Source organism: Barbus barbus, assembly GCF_936440315.1.
Source record: "Barbus barbus genome assembly, chromosome: 40".
In the NCBI taxonomy this organism is placed as follows: Eukaryota; Metazoa; Chordata; class Actinopteri; order Cypriniformes; family Cyprinidae; genus Barbus; species Barbus barbus.
The window spans coordinates 24,388,332-24,403,108 of record NC_136718.1 but is presented as its reverse complement, the minus strand read 5'-3'; the positions used below and the strand labels follow the sequence as shown (position 1 = coordinate 24,403,108).

Genomic DNA, 14,777 nt, shown 5'->3' with positions numbered 1-14,777 from the left:
TTTTTTTCCCACTTGAGTCTACACTCTATACACTGTAATGATGATAGAAATAAAGAAAATTGTATAAAAAAAACAACAACTGCTGCTTAAAAGTGTTGCTTAATTTAGAAAAGTTTTAAAATGGCATTGATCCAAGAGATGTTAATATATTTTTTTTTAGTAGATGTTGTTTAACAGTGCAGAAACCACAGTCAAGATACTTGTGGCAGGATGTGGTAATCTCAATGTCTAACTGTTATGTATCTGTCTGTCTAGCTATCAATGTATATTCTAACAACGAACTGCTACAAGTCTCCAGATCTATACAGACAAGTATTATATATGGACAACAAAAAGTACATGATGTGCATTTTAAAGTGTGTGTAACTGATAAAAATGAAGCAGTATTTTGATCTGCATTTAATGAACACATTCGTAACACTCTTTACTGTCTTTTACTGTCTACTTTTCAATATCTCAAGATTCATGTTTGTGTTTAATTCACAGCAGTTGAGTTTACAATGATATAAGATTTTGGTAACAATTTCATGTTATACAAATTTAATGCAGTGTTTAAAAATCCTTCATTGTGTTTGTGTTGCTCATGACAGCTGAGAGTGTCTCAGTGTTACACAGTGACCACAACCACTAAAAGAATAGAACAAAAAATACTCTGAAAGAACTTACCCTCCAGACTGGTGAAAAACATGATGAGAACCCACATGCTGATGGACATTTAGAACAGGTATCAGATAATATAAGTGATGTTGTTTATCTTGATGATGCACCTGGAGCTCAAACTCATCTGATCATCATTCGCTGAAGATGCTGCTCTATGAGTTTTCTCAGGAAGTGAGCACTGACAATAAAATCAGCTGTCATACACTAGATGGCATCAAAACCTTTTCACTCTTGACCTCCCACTTTCAGATCATGAATTGTCTTGTCATCTTTTTAGTATTTTCAGCTGGTAATATTTTTTTCTCATCGGTCACCAGTTACCTTTCAATGTAATTGAATTCTTGGGAAGCAAGAAAATGTTTCACAGGAAACCATTCTTCAAGAACATGAAAGTTTTTCTACATTTTCGTTTCTAAGAACACCAGTCAAAGAAAATGGTTAAGTATAATAACAATAGAATAGGCAATTCTTCTGTGTAATATCAACAACTAGTGGCCCATTCAGCTTTTTGTTTGTATTTATTTGCAGTTACTGTCAATCATCTAAAACATTATTACCATTAGTTATTTGCTACTGGCACACTAAAGCACAATATATAAATATCCGTATTGTCATAAAACAAACATGTTAATGACTTTTGCACATCCGTTCAGGAATGATTACGTCTATGCTCTGTTGCCTATTCTTTTTAAAGACTAGACATATTTTCTAAACAGGGCAAATTAGTGTGAGAGCACAATCCCGTAAAAATGGGAGTGGAAATTGATCGTTTTCATAATGGAATCTACCAAGATCGATGATAATCATGAGCATGAAATCTACTAAGAGAACAGGTGCAAAATGGATTAAGACATGCATTTTGGGCTGTTAGACAATGCCGCAAAAATCTGTAAATTCTGTGCCACAAACCTTAGTAAATCACCGTGGATAATTCTTTACCCCCTCATACATTTCGTGTCTGAAGGGGAAACTCCTGCAAATGCATATGCAATGGAAGTGCTTTGAAGTGCTCAAAGCTATAGGGCCCAAACATAATCATTCTGCACTCACTTTTTCAGTTTAATCAAGACTTTTCACCATTTTTTTGCAGTGTACTTCAATTCAGGATCAAGGATCATTAAAATTTCAGATAAATATATTTGCTTTGATATTTGCTTTTAACTGCATGACACAGTGTGTGGTTCTTATTTAGGGCTTAGAGAAGTAAAATATCACTGGAGGCAGTTGTAACAGTAAAACACTTATTTTAATGGTTACAATAAGCAGTTAATGTAAAATGAAATTAAAGCTAAACAAAAGCTAGATTTTAGGTAACTGTTTAAACTGAACATCATAATCATTTTTACCCATTTGTTTATATTCTATATTATAAACAAAGTATCTTGCAGGTACTTTCCAAACCAAGCGAATATCATTCAAGCAGCTCTTTATATGGTGTTTTCTTACATTAAACAACATTTTATTTGGCTTAAATCTACGCAAATATCAGGTTAAATCAGGAAGAGAAACTTTTTGTTTGTTTGTTTCAACTGTTTTGTGTGTGTGTGTGTGTGTCAGGGTCCTTATTCTTTATCTGTTCCATTACATGTATTTATCCAAACTCTCAATAGCATCTTCTAGAGAGTACTGTCTCCATTCATATGGAATTTTACCACTTCTCTGAAAGGTTTTTTTATAGAGATTTTCCAGATCTGTTTGGAATCTGCACACAAACCACTTCCAGTACGGCAGCTCAGAGAGATCTGGGGTGATGCTCCATGAAGCATATTCAGGACCTCCTTTTCTGTATTCCTTCCAGGGAACTCTATCATCTGAGCTATTTGGATAAAAAGATCGATCACTGGCTACTGCTGATGTGCAGATGTTGATAGATAGATTTGTAGTTCCTCTGTAAAACCACCCATTCAATCCAATATTACGGTGGAAAGGCACACTGTGATCTCCAGGATGGTCGTCTATTGTGTTTGTGCAGATAGCTGCACAGAAAGGACACTGAACCCAACAGCAATCACAGAAGTGATCAATCAGAATCTCATCTGGTCTGTCTTTGTGTTCCAGCTTATCTGGAAAAGTTTCTGTGCTGAATTTACTGCGTATGTCAGACATTATGAAAGGAAGTATTTCTTTTATCACATCTTCTAGAAAGCTGACTTCAACATCATCTCCACTGAAGTCACTTGCGGAGAATACCAGCACATCTGAGAGCACAAGGCTGAAATGATGTAACCACAAATCAGCATCTCCATTTTTCTCTTTAACATGTTTGCTGGATTTATGTGCTGCAGTCGTGATCTGCTGCTGCAGCAGTTTAATGCTGTTTTCCATCTTGGTTCGAACACTATCTTCAAATCTTTCAGTGATGTACTGACTGACTTCATATCTAATGAACTTCTTGAAGTGTTTTTTGGGATAGTTAATATATGTCATGTATGCATGAAAATCTTGTTTTTCTGCCAGTGTTTTCAGGATGTGTTTCTCCAGGTTTGATCGGTTCCCATTGAGTGATTCAGAGTTTGTCCTCATTTCATCTGCTAAATCTCTGGCGGTTTTTTTGTAGACATTCTGCTGAATGGCCTCCTTAAGTTTATTACAAACAAATTCACCAAAAATAGCAGTTGATGATGCTCCTTGACAGTATTTCTGGAATATTCTGTAATACTCTTGACTCTTGCTCTCAAAATAGAGAAGTGGATCATTGGCTTCCCTGAACATTTTGTATTGATCAGTGAATGTCTTGTTTGCTTTACACAAGATGCAAAGTACCAAATCCATAAAGAATTCCCTCTTAAAAACATATTTCACGTTTTTTTGCCCTTCCTGATGCTTGTTTAATCTTGCTTGTATGTAATCTGTGAGTTGCTGAATATAGCTATTGTTGTAGCCCATCTTTGCAATGTTAAATGACTGAATCATTTTATCTGTGTGCTCAGCAATGTCTGTGGTTAAGGCTCTTATCTGGACTTCATCCTCTTTAGATAAAGCATAACCAGCCTTCTCTTTAGCTACTTTGTACATATTTTTGATAGGTCCTGTAAATCCACTGGATTTCTTCAGCTGTACATACTCTGAATAGCTTGGCAAACAGAACATATCTTTTGTCTTACTGCTGTCTTCCATATGGTCTAAAGGGAGACTTTCATAAGTTTCATTAAGGAGCTTCTTCACATCTCTTAATATGTCAATACTTCTGACTAAAGGAGTGTCTCTGATGATATTAGCTGTTTGTTGTTTCCAAAAGGAATCAAATTGTGTTTTCATGACATTTTCATCATTTGCTTGGTCTTTAAATTTTAAGGCAAGGTCTTTGCTCTTTTCAAAGAGAGTGTTTTCATGATGTGTCCTCTCAGCGTCTATCTTTTTCTTCAGTTCACGCTGCTGAAGAACCCCACTTAATTTCCTCTTAGTTTCCCTCACAATGTTTTCTTGAAGTTCTTTAATTTTGATCTCAAATGAAGCTTTCCATTGATTCAGTATATCTGCATCTCTGTCATTCTCAAAGAAACCTGACATCATCTTTTTCACTTCTTCACCTTTTGCATTTAATTCTCTTTGAAGATCCGTTTTCTCAACATCATCAATTTCTTCATTTTCTATTCTGTTATGAAGCTTGTTTTCAATTTCCAGCATAGCCCGCCGAAGGCTCCAGGTCCACTTGCTGTATTCTGTCTCCAGTTTCTTGTATGCTGCGATTTCCAAGGAATTTTTGAAGCTGAACACAAATTGTTCATTAAGCAAAGCTTCCCAGAGATCTTGAATACGGTCTCTTAGGTTTGTCAGCATTATGCCGTCTGATTTTGAAGCATGTTTTAGAATAGTTTGCTTCAGTTCTAGAATGTTCTCACAGTAGTTTGGGTTTGGTGGAGCCATGGGTGGGCTGCCCTCCCAGAGCTGAGCAAAATACTTAACATCATTCTGAACATCAAATGCAATCACATCACTGAATCCCTCAGCATCACAGACTTCTTCTTTAGCAGCCATTTTTGTCATTTCATCCAGTTTGTCCAGCAGTCGTCTCCTTCCCTCCATGTTTTTCTCTCCAGCTGTGAGATCCGAGACATTCTGATGCACAAACATGCAGCTGGGATTCAGTCTGACCTTCGTCATCCTCATGAAGGCCTGAACAACAATCTGAAGAATGTCCTGCATCTCAGATGGGTTTTCTCCAAATATATTGATCAGGGTCATGTTTCCAAGACCAATAACAAATGTGGCCATTTCATTGTCACGATGTGTTGTTGACATTTCTGTAAGTTCTGGTGCACGAAGTCCCTCGGTATCAACAACTAAAATATAGTCAAACTTCAGCTCTGTTCTCATCTCTTCTGACACTTTGATCAGCTGCATGAAAGCTCCTCTGGTGCACCTGCCAGCACTGACCGCAAACTGGAGTCCAAACATGGCATTCAGCATGGTAGATTTCCCAGAGCTCTGAATCCCTAATATTGACAGCACAAAGAGTTTCTGGTTTCCCAGTTTCTTAACAAGTTGATCTAGAACAGCACTGACCCAGGTGAGAGGAACATGAGCAGCATCTCCATCCATCAGCTCCATCGGAAAACCTGAGATCATCATCTCTGCTGCAAGACTCGGGAGAGAACAGAAGTCAAACTGCAGATCATCTTGCTTGTTCTTCACAAATGACCTTGATTCATAGATCTGACCAAACTCTCTCAGGATATGCTCCAAGCTAAAACTTGTCCTAATAATTTTCATTGAGATGTTTTCCAGGCTTGTTTGTTCAGTCTGTAGTTGGTCTAGTTTATCAGACATCTTTTTCAGTTCTAAGACCTTATTCCATTTCATGTCATACTCCTTATGAAGTTCACAGAGCTCATCTGAAGTGAAGACATTCAGCAGGTTCATCATCCATCTGAGGAAATACTTTTTTTCATCATATTTCTGTGATTTGATTTTTTCAATAAATGTCCCCATAAACTCACTCAATTCCTGTGACACTTGCTTTTCTCTTATATCTCTCATGTTCTTCAGTTTAGAACTTTTATCATCTTCTAGATTTTGTCCTCGTAAATGATGCAGTTCTTTGTTCATTTCACACCAGTCATGCCACAGTTTCCCCTGACAGGGCAGGATTGTTTCTTTCACTGTTGATGGATCCTTTCCTCTCAATAACCCCATGATCTCATCTGCTGCCTCTTTCCCTCTCTGGCACTCTGGATCCTCCTCATCTACTCTGATTCCTGTGTGTTTGGCTACATCTTCAAGCTTGAAGCTCTTTTTTTGCTTGGTCAAGCTCTCTTTGACAGTCTCTCTTATTTGCTCAGATACATCAGATTGGTTTTTGTTCAGAATGCCAAATAAGAATTTTCCATTCCCCAGTTCAGTTTTATCACAGTTATTGTCAGTGAGCAGACAAATGAGAGGCTGAGGAGATTTAAAGAGTGATCTCACCAAACCCTTGTAGTGGTTCTTCTGTCCAAAATCTGGTAAGAAGAGGACGTTTACTGAAGCCATGCTTGTCAGAATATTATATTGTTTCTCATTGTCTCCTGCATCACCGTGAAGATTACAGAAAGCAACACAGTCATCAAATGCATCTGTCTTTTTCCCAGAAGGACAGTACCAGGCGATCTCCACCACTCCATCCATCAGTAATCTGGTTCTGCTGCTGCCTGAGCAGTTCCTGTGGAAGAACGTGTGGTGTTTCTCATTGATGAGGCTGTTCATCAGCTGAGATTTAGATGAAGACACAGAGCCAAACCTGAAGAAAGCCACCATTGGAGTCTCAGCCTTGTAGACCGGCTGGGTTTGACTGATGATCTCGTTGTTGCTGTTCTTCATCTTCCAGCTCTTGTTGATTTGTCTAAATGTCCAGAGAGGAAACTCAATCTGTTGTGTGAATGGATCAGGAACAAGCAGAGGCAGGGCATACTGACACTGTGAGAGTTTAGTCACAATCAGCTGCTTCAGGAAACCATCAGCACAATGAAACACGGCCATCTGAACATCCATTGGGTGAATATTAGGGTTGTAGTTTGCTTCCTTTTCCTCACCTTCCTTCTTTCTGTGTTTTATGACAGTGTATCTTGCTTTGTAGTTGAGGTTCATCAGCTTGTGTAGAAATGAGTTTACAAGTTCATTCTCTTCATGTGGTTCCTGAGACTGAAATGAAGACTTGGTGATTACAAGAATGTTTACTGTTTTCATTTTATCTTGCCATTTTTTGGTCAGATCTAGTCTATCATAGAGTTCTTTTAGCTCTTCACTGATTGCTGGTTCCAGCTTTGGATTTTGCCCCGTTTCATTTCTCTGTAAATAGATAAATGAACAAATTGATATATTAATTTATTATCATGCCGTATTAGCAGAGAAAATATTTCAGGGCTTGCAAAATCACAAACCCGACTAATGCCCGTTAAAGTAGCTTGTGAGCACAGTGCTGTTTTGTTTGAAGTCGTTACTGGGGAAACCGCTATATTTCTGCCATTTCAAAAGCCCCACTTAGTGGCAGAAAATGAATCTGTCAGCCCCTCTGCTGTTTTTGCTCAGACCAATGCAAAAATCCACCCATGCTATTAGGCAGCAAGTTGCAGACCAGCAAGCGTAGTTGTAAATGTGAAAGAAGCTAATGTGTCTTCTGAAAATCTAAACAAGATGATAAGACAGTAAGATTTATATGTTTGACTGTAAAATTTGTAAGATTCTCTCTTTTTTTCTTTCTTTCTGTAAATCATGTCACTTTATAGTGTAATGTTACCATAGACATTTCCCTACTCCGCTCATAGTGTTAATTTTATTTGTACAGGTTATGAACTATATATATATATATATATATGAAATATTATGAAAAATTTATAATTGTTCATAAATAGTCATTATCATAAGTAGCATAGATAAGTACAGAACCCCTAAAGGGACATTTGAAAAAATAAAAAACGAAGACTTTCACGTGTGCAAGAGAAACTTTTTGTGAGCTCATGCGTTACAGTTTCTGGTTGTGTCACTTCTGCCATCTTACAATGAAGAAAACAAGAGCATGGATGAGCATTGAGATCTATTTTAAACTTGGCCTTCAATACAAAGACATTGTTTCTGTTCTTGCATTCCGACACAGATAAATCATTACTGAGCGGCATAAGAACAGCTTTTTTCCTCAGGCTATATTTCACCTGAACAATACATAGCCTACATCTCAGGACTGTACATATGTACATAACTTCTCAAAACCTTGTATCTGTAAAATAGCACATTCATAATTCTTTCTATATTTTCTATATTTTGTACATAACTTCTTGAAACGTGCACATTCATAATTTTGTCTATTTCTTTATATTTTTTCTTACTATATAGCTATTACTTGATAATTTATTGTTTGCTCTCTTTATTATTATGTTATATTTCACTCTATGTATGGCTGCACTATGTCTGTACTTTCTCCACTGGAAGCTCCTGTCACCAAGATGAATTCCTTGTGTGTGTAAACACACTTGCCAATAAAGCTCTTTCTGATTCTGAAATTTAAAATGCATTTTGAGGTCTAGAAGCGATTGGTACAGAACAAAGTCTCTATATATTGGTACGGTAATATGTTAAAATATTCTTACTTCACAAGATCAGAACATCCTTTATTAAACCACTGTGTCAAATTTAATACATCTTTACAAATTGCAGAGATAAGCTGAGTTTCTTTTTTCAGTTGTAACAGTGCTTACTGCGAGCAGCGCTATATATGGACAAATAAAGGCACTTCAGCAAATGAAGAATAAGGAGCTGGATTCAGCTTCAAACACCACAAACTGCTCTAACAAAATCCAAAATGTAAGCTCAGTGCACAAAGTTTTATTGCACCATTCAGTCTATTGCACAGCGAGGTTTCCCCTTCAGGAACTTGAGCTGCGTCGAAAACGTTATGGAAACGTCTTCAGCGTGGCTGCGCTCTGAACCACATGTGTAATCTGTCCAATGGATAGGCGAGACGTCACAGGTGGGTGACGTAATTGACCAGGAAGCTTATAAGCACGTGCGGTGGAACCGGCGTCAGCTTTTTGTCATTCAGCAACCGCTCTCTGTGTGTCTGTCGTTTCTGTTGTGAGTCTTATTTAGTGTTGTCTGTCCATACCCAAGCACTCTTTAAGCTCCATTATGTCTAAAAGTGCATCTAAAACAAAGCACTTGGGCGAGAACAGATCTCACTACAGGCTGTGTGTTCCTCCCTGCAAACGCTACATCACTGCTGAGGATACACACAGTCTGTGTGTGGTCTGCTTGGGAGCAAGTCACGCAGAGTCGGCTCTCTGTGGTTTCTTCTCTCCAGGCTCTGGAGTCTCTAGAGACATACTTCCCTGATCTCCACACGATGAGTGGAGATACAGAGCGATACCCCGGGTGGAACAGACTCTCACAAGCTATCTGTCCCCTGGCACGGCATCGTCTCTGAAGGCTCTGACCTTGCCCTCTAAGCCGCTGCGCACAACATCAGCACTGGTGGGCAAGGGGTATGCGGCTGCAGGTCAGGCTGGTGCGTGTCTGCACACCATGGTGGTGTTACAGGCATACCAAGCCGACCTGCTAAAGGAGCTAGATGACGAAGAGGAGCTCAGACCTGATGACATCACTGAGCTCCGCAGAACCGCTGATTTGTCTCTCCACGCCACCAAAGAGACCGCCTGTGCCATTGGCAGGTCCATGGCAGCACTGATGGCAGCGGAGAGACATCTCTGGTTGACCCTATCTGATATGAAGGAGAAAGATAGGGTCCTCCTCATGGTTGCCCCACTTGCGCCTTCTGGCCTGTTTGGCGACACCGTCAAGTCCATCGTTGACAGGTACCAGGAGGCTCGTAAACAGGCGGCGACATTCCAGTGGTTCCTCCCTCGCCGATCTCTAGCTCAGTGGGCTGCTCGGTGGGAGCAGCCCTCGCTGCGTACCAGCTCCTCTATATAGGGAGGCACAGAAAGAGAGCGTTGCCACTCGCGCTCCCCCACGTCGGGACCGAGGTGGCAAACGCTCTGGGTCGAGGGCTTCAAAGTCTAAGTAGGATCTGCGGACCGTCCTTCAGACTGAGAGGTCCTCGACCAAGAAGCCCTGACAGGAATGGCCCAGGGTTTATGAGGGCAGGCCCCTCTGGGGAAGAGTGGGTTACACCGCATTACACAGTGTCCGTCTCTCCTCAGTGTCCTTAGGAGATCAGTCTGTCACCCTTTTGGAGGTCTCTAGAGCAGCTGGTACGGCCATCTCCTGCCGGTCCTCCACTTCAGGGAACTGTGCTAGCAGCTCTAAAGTACACCAGAGGCCAGTCTCTAGAGACTGGTTCCCTTAATAGACTATTTGGCAGCGTGGAAACTACTGCCAAACGTGTCTCGATGGGTCCTGCGCACTGTAGAAAAAGGCTATCGCATTCAGTTTGTCGCTCCGCCGCCGCCCTTCAACGGTGTGATTCCCACAGTGGTGGGCCCCGAGCAGGCTCTGGTCATGGAACAGGAAGTAGACACTCTCTTGAGCTAGAGATCGGCGAGGTAGGAACCGCAATCTGCCATCGAGATTGTCCCTCCTCACGAAAGAGAGTCTGGTTTCTACAGCCAGTACTTCATTGTTCCTAAGAAGGTTGGAGGGTTGCGTCCCATTTTAGATCTGCTTAAGTTGAAAAGCTCAGTCATACGACTGAATTTCAAGATGCTAACACTCAGACAGGTCGTGTCTCAGATCAGATCCGAGGACTGGTTTGTCACAATCGATCTAAAAGGCTCATACTTCCATGTCTCCATCCATCCCACTCAAAGAAAATTCCTGAGGTTTGCTTTTGGGGGCAAAGCATACCAATACCGGGTTCTTCCTTTCGGCCTTGCACTCTCACCCTGCACTATCACGAAGTGTGTGGATGCTGCTCTGGCTTCTCTGTGACTCCAGGGCATCCGCATACTGAACTATATCGACTATTGTTTGATTCTAGCTCAGTCGGAGCAGTTGGCGATTCGACATCGAGATGTCATTCTCGCCCACATGAAACAGCTGGACGTCTGTATGCCTTTCCCCCGATCGCTCTGATTTCTCTCCTCAATGGCTCTCCATGGGAGATTCCCGTCAGGAGGGATCTCCTCTCACAGGCGGGGGGCACTATCGTCCACCCTCGCCCAGAGCTGTGGAAGCTGTGGGTGTGACCTCTGAGGGGGCACAGCTCATAGCTTCCAGTCTCTCAACCGAGGTTGTTGAGACCATCCTCCAATCCAGAGCTCATTCTAAGAGGAAATTGTACGCCCTGAAGTGGAAGCTTTTATGCTAGTATGCTATGGTCCCCCTAAGAGAGGTCTGCCTGCTAATAAACACACCCTCATACGGTGGATTGTGGATGCTATTTGCATTGCATATGAGTCCTCTGATCTCCCCTTGCCTCTGGGGGTCAACGCTCACTCAACCCGAAGTGTGGCGGCCTCCAAGGCCTTTTTGGCAGGTGTCTATATGCAGGACATCTGCAACACTGCGGGATGGTCCATGCCCCTCACCTTTGTCAGGCTCTATGGCCTAGATATGCAAGCCACCCATGACTCTTCTGTTCTCTCGCCCTAGCTGTGCTCCATTCACACTAGGCAGGGTTTGAAAGTCTGGCGGCGTGGGCACCTCGTTCCCATAGTGTTTTTGATGCAGCTCGAGTTCCTGAAGGGGAACGTCTCAAGGTTACGCATGTAACCATGGTTCAACAAAGGGAACGAGACGCTGCGTCGCGAATCCATACTTCCGGCATCAATGCGAGCGCTTGCATCATTCCTGGAAGCTGACGCCGGTTCCACCGCACGTGCTTTCAAGCTTCCTGGTCGATTATGTCACCCACCGTTGATGTCTCGCCCATCCATTGGACAGATTACATACGTGGTTTAGAGCGTGGTCACGCTGAATGTGTTCCCATAGTGTTTTCGACGCAGCATCTCGTTCCCTTTGGGGAACCATGGTTAGATGCGGAACCTGAGACATTCTCTGCCATAACAGAGGACATAAGTGACATAAGTAAAGTGGACATAAGGTTGTGATATAAGTAGCTGTACTGGACCATTGAATGTCTCGGCCGTCTCAGGATGCTTTAAAGCAGACATCAGGCCGTGATATAGATAGAAAAGCCCATTTTTGAGCAAATAGGTCTTTATTAAATCATGTGCATTCACACTCTCGTTTTCTTTTCAGTAAAATTGCAGTGACAAAGTAAATTGGATATAGTTTACATAAATCAGACATTGTGAGCACGCAAAAGTTTCTCGTGTGCACAAAATTCTTCTTACACATCAGCCAAATTCCCTTGCCCCTTTGTTTTTATTTATTAATCTTATTACCTGTAGAGAAGAAGTTGTTTGGGAGCAGCACATTTTCATGTTCTCTATGTCTTTTCTTCTGTCTTCTTCATAGTCTACTGGTTTTGCTCTTATTTGTTCGTCTTGCCGCTTTTGTTCTATTAACTTAATTTTGTCTTCAAAAATCTTACACTTTTCTTCTCTCAGCAATTTCTCATGCTGGATTTTTTCTTCAAGTATCTCTTGATGTTTATTCCAATTCTGTTTTTCTTCTTCCCTCCTCTTCACATTTTCTTGCATCTGTTTCAGTGTTTCCTCATGCTGTCTCTGCAAGTCCTGAAGTTCCATTTTCAGTTCTTTGTCATGTAGTTGGCTTTCTTCCTCCATATTTTTCTTCATTGTTTTAATTTCTGCATCATGTTTGGCCTGAAGGTCTTTCTCACATTCTATTCTTTCTTTCTCTCTATTGATTTTCTCTCTCTCGTCTTTGGTATCACATTGCTCCCATATTTGTTGTTCTTTCTTTCTTCTTTTCTCATCTTCTTCTCCTCCCAGTCTTTCCTCTTGTATTTTTTTCTCCCATTCCTCTTGTTTTCTGTTCATGTCTATTTTGTATTGTTCTTCACTCTTTTTGAATTGTTGTCTTTCTTCCTCCATCTTCATCTTCATTTTCTCTTTCTGTTCTTTATGTTTGGCCAGGAGTTCTTCTCTCTCCCTGTTCAGTTCTTCCACTTTGTCCTTTAGCATCTTCATTTTTGCTTCTTGTTTTTCTCTTTCCATCTGTCTGAACAACTTACATGTGTAGTAACTCCCTCCATTTGCTGTCACCATGTCATTAATTTTCTGCAGTAGTTCAGACACCTGCATACAGTCTCCAGTCTCATTATTATTGAACACATGGTATCTGTTTCCACACTGTTCAATGAGCTTCATCAAATCAGAATCAGGTTTTTCCAGATACTCTTCAATGGTCTTCTTCTTCAGATCATCTCCTCTAGTGAAGAGCACCATGGTGTACATTAAGGAGTTTTCACCAAAAGTCTCTTGAATGCTCTTCACAGCGTTTTCCTCCTCCTGAGTGAAACGTCCCACTGGTATCAGTAACAGAAACACATGTGGTCCTGGAAATATCATTGAGATGCATTCAGTGATTTCTCTCTGGATCTGTTCATGACTGTGTTTAGTATCAAACAGCCCTGGAGTGTCAATCACAGTAATGTGTCTATCATTAATCTCAGCTGTCTCTCTCTGACACTCTCTAGTAACCAAATCATGAGACACATCTTCTTTAAATGCTTCTCTCCCTAAGATGGTGTTTCCTGTTGCACTCTTTCCAACTCCAGTTTTTCCCAGCAGGACAATCCTCAGGTCATCTGAAGCCTTTTCTGATTCTAAAAAAAATGTGTAAATTGCATTAGACATACTACTAGAAGCAGTTTGTCGTGCAAACTGTCAGTACTACAGCTATTACATGTTCAAAAAGCAGAAACTTTCAAATGATCAGTGTTGGGAAGTATCTAGTTACATGTAATGGAATTACGTAATTTAGTTAAAAAATAAAAGTAATTAAAGAGACTTTCTTCTTCTGGAAGTGCAGCTGGATCACAAACAATGGGTACTGATATATCCTTGAGTTTTAACTTTTTAACAAAACATGAATTGTCCCTCATTCAGAAAACAGTCTGGATTAAAATAATTTGCATAGAAATGAATGAATTTAGGTGTATTCAGTGGTGCATTACCATCAAAAACAAGACTAATGCACTGCGTCCTCAGTGGCTCTGATGTCGGGAGAAAATTAACACTCTTATGTTCTTCTACATCACAAAACTACAAAACACCTGCATTGCTAGCAAGACGTCGCTATAGCTGTTCGAGCGAGGAGAGAATGATGGGGTGCTTCTCAATTCTTATTTGTGCATCCTCGTTTCCTTTCCTTGTGTCCTTTCCTCGCATCTTAGCTCCACTCCTTCAGGATGCGAAGGAAGGATGCATGGAAAAGACGCGAGGACGGAGGAATTGAATCAAGTGAAATGATATATCCTCGCTACCTTTAGCGTCATCAGCTGCTCAAAATGGATCTGCATGTTGTTAAAGTTTGTTTTTTAAGACATTCAAAATAAATATTAATAAAGCAAGATGCCCTGTTGAAATATATGACATGTATGGTTTATTTAAATTGCAAAGGTAAAATATAAATTAAAATGATTCCAACAGATGAGAAGGGGGAGGAGAATTTACACGTGCGTCAGGTTTTTCGATTAAAAAGACTTCCGCATAGGATACACCTGTGTATGCTCGCTCATACGTCTCCTCACTCCTCGTTCCTCGCCTCCTTGCGGGGGAATTAGAGAATTGAGATGTCCTTCAAGATGGCCTAGCTCGATTGGTTTCCTGGCCATAGGATAGAGGACGGAGGAGCGAGGAAGCGAGGAGGGATATTGAGAAGCACCCATGGACTTTGTACAACTGGCTGAGGGCGAAACTATGCTAATAGGCCTTTATCACAGTCCGCGTGTCGTCACATCCGGCTCCGATTAGTAGCGTAAAGGAATTTCCACCTGCAGTATTGTCAATGGACAGACGCCAGTTTTGTGAAGAAAATTTAAATAATTTAGTTTAGTTGAACATTGACGCAATAGGCATATTTATATCGATTCCGTACCATGAATCATGTCATCCTTCAATTTAATGTGCAACATTAGCCTACCTGAGCGACCCAACTGTCAGCGCTGCCAGTGTTGCCAGTCAGATTAATGAAGAGCACGCAGCTCAAGTTACTTCCAGAGGAATACTCAGACTGATAATTTTTTTTTTATATTATTTTGTTTATTTTTGAATTATATTTATTGTGATTAACTTCCCGCTCTTGTTCCCAGTATA

At 40.8% G+C, this 14,777-nt stretch overlaps 1 protein-coding gene across 1 annotated transcript; it reads right to left on the bottom strand.

Moving 5' to 3' along the window:
- Window positions 1-2,241: 2,241 nt before the first annotated feature.
- Window positions 2,242-14,350, bottom strand: LOC306859400 (interferon-induced very large GTPase 1; the record flags this gene model as incomplete). The annotated part of the gene is made up of 8 exons (XM_079400413.1): window positions 2,242-6,927; window positions 9,153-9,349; window positions 9,448-9,553; window positions 9,817-9,893; window positions 11,154-11,268; window positions 11,482-11,586; window positions 11,937-13,285; window positions 14,203-14,350. 8 exons carry the CDS (start codon window positions 14,348-14,350, stop codon window positions 2,242-2,244), a joined length of 6,783 nt encoding a protein of 2,260 aa, XP_079256539.1.
- Between the last annotated feature and the right edge of the window lie 427 nt (window positions 14,351-14,777).